General features: G+C 47.6%; 1 protein-coding gene across 1 annotated transcript in view; it reads left to right on the top strand.

The window, feature by feature from the left end:
- The window catches only part of LOC139220946 (receptor-type tyrosine-protein phosphatase mu-like), a 121,463-nt gene that overhangs the window by 63,080 nt on the left and 50,883 nt on the right, over positions 1–7,500 (top strand). The window contains exons 15-18 of the mRNA XM_070852841.1: positions 2,536–2,717; positions 3,181–3,275; positions 4,705–4,741; positions 7,065–7,139. Of these exons, the coding sequence (XP_070708942.1) occupies positions 2,536–2,717; positions 3,181–3,275; positions 4,705–4,741; positions 7,065–7,139 (389 nt within the window). The remainder of the gene's footprint in view (positions 1–2,535; positions 2,718–3,180; positions 3,276–4,704; positions 4,742–7,064; positions 7,140–7,500) is intronic.

The raw sequence follows: 7,500 nt of genomic DNA on the forward strand, positions 1-7,500 counted from the left end.
GCTCACTGTGTGTGAACAGCTGCTGCAGAACACGCTAACACGCTAACAACGGGCCTCATTTACAAACAATAAAACAGATGAATTCAGACTGATCAACTTTTTGTAATGAATCCTTTACATCAAGATGAGAACGACGTTAGTACAAACACACACGCGATGGTACACGCCCGTCGCCGTGGTCCAGAGGGAGGCGGTATCCGCAGTAACAGTCGTCATGTCAACAGCTGTCTGCTCTCTGTCATCAGGCTGTAACGAGGGATTTGGTTAATTAACAATCAGCGGGCGGGGCTAATCAGAGCCGCCGCTAACACCGAGGATTAACGGGGGATTAACAGCTAACGTGTCAATCACACACACACACACACACACACACACACTGGGAGCTGACAAAGACACACAAAGACGCTTCTCTTCATCTCTTTTTATTAATTGACAGTTTATCTCTTTCAACACAAACAACATTAAAAGCAGATTTCCGAAAGGAATAAAAGCTTTTATTTTCCACATCAGCTGCACTGATAATAAGAACGTCGATCACACAAACTTACCAAACGAGGCAGCAGCAGAGCAGCAGCTCTAAAATCCCTGTTTTAGTGAATGTAGTCTGGTGTGTGTGCTGTTTGTGGTTAAACCAAAAGGATCTTCCAGGTCTCTCTCTGTAGGGATCCTTTCCATGATGCTGTGGAACAAGAGTTACTCTTCATAAAAACATTTAGAACATAATAATGAAGATCAATACTTAAATAAAATAAGACAGCTGGGGGGCTGTTCAGGCATCGTGGGAGAACAGAGCGCTGATTTGGTTTGTGAACGACTGAAAAGGAGCAAATGAATCATTTCAAGCGAATCGAGATTTTTGTTTTTCTTTCTATGCAGGAACATGATGGAGATATAAGGGGTGTGTGTGTGTGTGTGTGTGTGTGTGTGTGTGTGTGTGTGTGTGTGTGTGTGTGTGAGACGTGTGGTGTGTTAATTGACATGATAGTTTGTGTGTGAGGCCGTCAGACTGAACAGAAGCTGCTCGTGTTCCTGCGTTTATATTTAACTTTGCTTTTGTCTCCTCTGACACCAGAGTGTGTGTCGGTGTGTGTCGGTGCGCCTGAAGGCCGACACACACCGACACACACACACATTGTTGTGTATACGAGCCTCAGATCGCAGGACAAAAGGTGTTGCCGCGGGCGACCTGCAGCTGTAATCAGATTACTGTCACACACACAAGCAGTGCTGCGACATGAGCGTGAAGAAATGTGATTGGAGATGGTTTGTGAAAGACAGAGGGAGGAATACAAGAGAGAGACAGAGGGGGAGGGAGAGAGAGAGGGGGGGAGAGAGGGAGGGAGAGGGGGAGAGAGGGGGAGAGAGAGAGAGAGAGGGGGAGAGAGAGAGAGGGAGAGGGGGAGAGAGGGAGGGAGAGGGGGAGGGAGAGGGGGAGAGAGGGAGAGAGAGGGAGGGAGAGGGAGGGAGAGAGGGAGGGAGAGGGAGGGAGAGGGGGAGAGAGACAAGAAGAAAAAGAAAAGAAAGAAGAGAGAACTAATGTTACTGTGTGTGTGTGTTACTGTGTGTGTTACTGTGTGTGTGTGTTACTGTGTGTGTTACTATGTGTGTGTTACTGTGTGTGTTACTGTGTGTGTTACTGTGTGTGTGTTACTGTGTGTGTTACTGTGTGTGTGTGTTACTGTGTGTGTTACTGTGTGTGTTACTGTGTGTGTTACTGTGTGTGTGTGTTACTGTGTGTGTGTTACTGTGTGTGTTACTGTGTGTGTTACTGTGTGTGTGTGTTACTGTGTGTGTTACTGTGTGTGTGTGTTACTGTGTGTGTTACTGTGTGTGTTACTGTGTGTGTGTGTTACTGTGTGTGTGTGTTACTGTGTGTGTTACTGTGTGTGTGTGTTACTGTGTGTGTTACTGTGTGTGTGTGTTACTGTGTGTGTGTTACTGTGTGTGTTACTGTGTGTGTGTGTTACTGTGTGTGTTACTGTGTGTGTTACTGTGTGTGTGTGTTACTGTGTGTGTGTGTTACTGTGTGTGTGTTACTGTGTGTGTTACTGTGTGTGTGTTACTGTGTGTGTGTTACTGTGTGTGTTACTGTGTGTGTGTGTTACTGTGTGTGTGTTACTGTGTGTGTTACTGTGTGTGTGTTACTGTGTGTGTGACACGAAAAGACGCAAAATCGAGGCGATGCGGCACAAATGACACGAATCAGGCGAAGTCACGCAAGTTGAAAATATTAAAGTTGATTAAAAAGTTCACCTGTCAGAAAGCTTCTGGTTTCAAGGAACACAGATCAATAGAAAGAATCTGGTGAGCAAACTGAAACCTTTAGACTGTAAAGTTTCTGTAAAGTTTCTGTAAAGTTTCTGTAAAGTTTCTGTAAAGTTTCTGTAAAGTTTCTGTAAAGTTTCTGTAGACAAACAGACGACGATGATGATGAGGGGGTGAATCTGAAGACGACCACAGCAGTTTGCTGAGAGGGACCAAGTCAATAATCTGCACCCGTCCTTCTCTCTGACCCGTCTGTCTCTCTGGGTGCAGTAAGTACCAGGTGGTGGTGGAGGAGGAGCGCCCCCGCAGGCAGAGGAGGGACACGGCAGAGATCCTGCGCTGTTATCCCGTCCCGGTCCACTTCCAGAACTCCTCCCTGCTGCGCTCTCAGTATTACTTCAGCGCCGAGCTGCTCACCAGCGACATCAGGACACCTGTGGCCTTCTGTGTGGGTGAGTCAGTCAGTCAGCCAGTCAGTCAGTCAGTCAGTCAGTCAGTTAGCCAGTCAGTCAGTCAGTCAGTCAGTCAGTCAGTCAGTCAGTCAGCCAGCCAGCCAGCCAGCCAGCCAGCCAGCCAGCCAGCCAGTCAGTCAGTCAGTCAGTCAGTCAGCCAGCCAGCCAGCCAGCCAGCCAGCCAGCCAGCCAGCCAGCCAGCCAGCCAGCCAGTCAGTCAGTCAGCCAGCCAGCCAGCCAGCCAGCCAGCCAGCCAGTCAGTCAGTCAGTCAGTCAGCCAGCCAGCCAGCCAGCCAGCCAGTCAGTCAGTCAGTCAGCCAGCCAGCCAGCCAGCCAGCCAGTCAGTCAGTCAGCCAGCCAGCCAGCCAGCCAGCCAGTCAGCCAGTCAGTCAGCCAGCCAGCCAGCCAGCCAGCCAGTCCTCTAGCTGCTGACCTGTGCCCCCCCCCCTGTGCCCCCCCCCAGGTGACAACAGGACCTATGGTGGTTACTGGAACGCCCCCCTGCTGCCTCAGAAGAGTTATGGGATCTACTACCAGGCTGTCAGCACCGCTAACGGGGTGAGTCCACCTGATCATGATCCCCAAACGGTTGGATCCACTCAGGGTCTGACAGCTCGGTCGACTGGAAGCTAAACTGATAATGATGAGAGATGGCAGCTCCCGTCTGCAGAGGACGAACCAGCAGACAGCAGCTCCTGTCTGCAGAGGACGAACCAGCAGACAGCAGCTCCTGTCTGCAGAGGATGAACCCCTGGATGTTCAGACTATCAGTGGATCACTGAGAGACTGAAGGAACCGTAGAAACAGACAGGTTCTCTAGGAGGTTCTGCAGGCAGCAGGAGCCTCTTTTCTAGTTTGCAGACAAACATTCTGAATTTAGTTTAAAAGCGACGGATGTCAAGACATCCAGTGACACCGAGCAGCGGAGCTCGTCGTCAGCTGTCCGTCAGGCTGCGTGACAGAATCACAGCGTTCTCATCGTTCACTTCTGTTCTACAGCTGCCGTTCAGTTTCCTCCACTCTTTGTTCTTCCTGTCATAAAAACCAGAGGAGCGAAACAGAGACTGAGAGGTCACACACTGTGATGTCAACATGGACTGTGCAACACACACACACACACACACACACACACACACACACAGTTTAATGGGACTGGAGATAGTTCCAGCAGCCTGACCAGTGACACTAATAGGCTGCAGTGGGGACTGTGTGTGTGTGTGTGTGTGTGTGTGTGTGTGTGTGTGTGTGTGTGTGTGTGTGTGTCTGTGTCTGTGTCTGTGTGTGTGTGTGTGTGTCTGTGTGTGTGTGTGTGTGTCTGTGTGTGTGTGTGTGTGTGTGTCTGTGTCTGTGTGTGTGTGTGTGTCTGTGTGTGTGTGTGTGTGTGTCTGTGTCTGTGTGTGTGTGTGTGTCTGTGTGTGTGTCTGTCTGTCTGTGTGTGTCTGTGTGTGTGTGTGTGTGTTTTTGTGTGTGTGTGTGTGTGTGTTTTTTTGTCACGTGTGTTAAAAGAAGATAATTGTTCACTGATACACACACAGATTGTTTTGTGTTGTGTGTTAATTATTGACGCTGGGAGGTTTAATTGGTGTGTGTGTGCTGAATAATGCAGTGACAGTAGTGCTTTTTACTGTCGTCTCTCCGCAGAGACACACTGCTGCTGTGTGTGTGTGTGTGTGTGTGTGTGTGTGTGTGTGTGTGTATGAATATTCATGAGCTCTTGTGGTTAATTTGTCGTCTGTTTGTTAAGACCAGAAAGACACAAGATGTTCTCTCTTGTCTTTCACCAAAGCCAGTCTCACTGTGTGTGTGTGTGTGTGTGTGTGTGTGTGTGTGTTGCTTGTTAAATGCCAGCACAGGCACTGATCCACAGCCATTTTCCTTCTGTCCGCTCTGTTTACGACGAGTGTGTGTGTGTGTGTTTCTGGAGAAAGTTGCCAGATGTGACAGCTAACGTGTCGACAGGAAACTAATTTTCTTTTCTCTGTAACAGGAGACAAAGATCGACTGTGTGCGAGTGGCCACTAAAGGTAAGAAGAGGAAGTGCATTTTATTTTGAAATGTGTGATTTTACTCACAAACGTTTTCAGTACTATTTTGAAAAGTGTTGCATTCAATTTTAATTTGGAACATATTGAGTCTTTTTTCATTTTGGAAGGTATTTTATTTTAAAAGTTTATGTTTTATTTTGAAATGTTTGAGTTTAACTTGATCTAGAAAGACGTCCAGTGTTTTTTTAATTTGGTTCATTGTGGATCAAATTTTTACGCACCATTTCATTGTGAAAGCTTTTGAGCATATTTTATTGTGAAAGGTGAAGAGCAAATAATCTTAATACTATAATAATCTTCGATTAGTTCATGGTCACTATCGAATTGCCGGTCAAAATCGGCTTGAAATGGACATCCCTGTTCCATACCATTTTATTTTGAAATGTGAAGATTGGATTTCAGTTTGTACTGTTAGCGCTTTGCATCATTAGCTGTTAATTGTTAGCAGTTAGCGTCATTAGCTGGTTGGACCCAGTTTCTGCTCTCTGTTGAAACCTGCTGACTGCTGGACTGGATTTAACTGCTAAATTAGCTGTTAGCTAGCCGGGCAGCAGTCAGCCCATTCTGTGAAATGAGACACAGATGGCAGTTAGCTGTTGGAGCGCTACGCTAATGGTTAGCACACTGGTCCCATCCAGAAGTCTAATGGCTCACAGATGGCTGCTTGCTGTGACACCTGTCCTTCACTCTGTCCGTCCGTCCTCCAGTAACAGGGCGACCTCATGTCCTCTGCACATGGACACACACACACTGTGCTCTGTGCTACACTAATGCTAGGCTAAAACAGGGCAATAACTGGGCGTCCAGAGAGCTGTTCAGCACTGCAGCTAAACAAGCTAAAAACACTGTTATCCCCCTGATGAACAACCAGGATTACAACACACACACACACACACACACACACTAATTGACTGTTGTGGCTTTAATCAGCTTTTATTGGAGCACAGTTCTGGTCGCTAACGACACCAGATGCTGATTGGCTCAGCTGGTCCCCGGGCACCTGTCAGTCACGCTCCAGCAGCCAACCAGATCTCCCAGGGGAGGGGTGGTGCTGGGGGGGTGGGGTTGTGGGTGGCTGTCCCCCCCCATCCCTTTCAGAGTACCCAGGATGCCTTGCAGCGCTCACAGCGAGCGGAGCTGATGTGAATGTAAAGGAGAGCCGAACGTTTGCTGAATGTTAACGGACAGTTCAGAACAAAGAAAACACACAGAGAAACGCTAATGATTCTGCTTTTATTCTGAAATAGTAGGAAGCTCGGACACACACACACACACACAGAGTGATTAATCCTGTTCACCTCACACACACAATCAATGCAACTGTGTGGACACTAAAGGAGACAAAGTGAATCCTGACAGTAGATCAAAGGATTCATACAGATGTAGATTAAATAGATTAGATAAATTATCAATAACCTGGGCCACACTGTGCTGAGTGTCTCTTCACATGTGCATACATGCTACATGTAATTCAAAATAAAGCAAAAAATATCAGATATGTGGATATGCCCAATATTTAATGACAGGGAATTAATGTAGATATAAATATAAACATAATGTATAGAAATATTTTAAATACACGTGATTACCGTTTGTACTGAGCAGTGTGAATATTAATCTGATATCAACTACATATCACCACAAATAGTTTGGATTGACACAACTGAAAACATGGAACATATAACATTACATGTACCATGGCAGCACTTAGCACTGAAGCTAACTGAGCAGCACTTAGCACTGAAGCTAACTGAGCAGCACTTAGCACTGAAGCTAACTGAGCAGCACTTAGCACGGAAGCTAACTGAGCAGCACTTAGCACTGAAGCTAACTGAGCAGCACTTAGCACGGAAGCTAACTGAGCAGCACTTAGCACTGAAGCTAACTGAGCAGCAGCTCTGCTCTCTCCTGCTGCTGCTCTGTCTGCCTGTTTGATTACTAATGTCTGATTACTGACTGATTACTGATTGGTTGACTGATTGATCGGCTGATTAACGAGCTTCCCTTCCAGGTCTGTTTCTGTTGAACTGAGCGGCGCTCTGCTCTCCTCTGGGCGTCGTCTAGCAGCCTGAAGCTAACGCTGCTTGTGTTTGGATGGCCGCCGTAGTTCTGTTACAGGTGAACAGGTGTTTCACCGTGTCAGAGACCAGCTGATCAACGGCGACGCCCATCAGGAGAGCACGAGGACGCTGCATCTTACTAATATTTCTGCTTCAGTAAAAACCACTGCTACAGCCTGTCTCTCTCTCTCTGTCCACCTGTCTGTCCACCTGTCTCTCTGCATGCCTTCCTGGATGAAAAGCTGCTATAATCGTCACCCAGCTCACCACGCCATACATTCGCATCGCGCCGGCGGCTGGCGACAAGCAGCTAACAGGTCAGACAAAACACTCAGAAACACTCAAAACACCAGCTCCTCTCTGCAGAGGACGAACCAGCAGACAGCAGCTCCTGTCTGCAGAGGACGAACCAGCAGACAGCAGCTCCTGTCTGCAGAGGATGAACCCCTGGATGTTCAGACTATCAGTGGATCACTGAGAGACTGAAGGAACCTTAAAAACAGATGGGTTCTCTATGAGGTTCTGCAGCCTCTGTTTTCTGGAGCTTTATTCTGGAGCGACATCACATGATGACTTCCTGTGGAGGAGGAAGTTACTCTGAAGGGTTCAACATGAGCTCCTGTGTGTGGGGTCAAGGTTCACACAGTGAGGAGGAGGAGGAGGAGGAGGAGGAGGAGG

The sequence above is a fragment of the Pempheris klunzingeri genome, chromosome 21 (assembly GCF_042242105.1).
Source record: "Pempheris klunzingeri isolate RE-2024b chromosome 21, fPemKlu1.hap1, whole genome shotgun sequence".
NCBI classification, from domain to species: Eukaryota; Metazoa; Chordata; class Actinopteri; order Acropomatiformes; family Pempheridae; genus Pempheris; species Pempheris klunzingeri.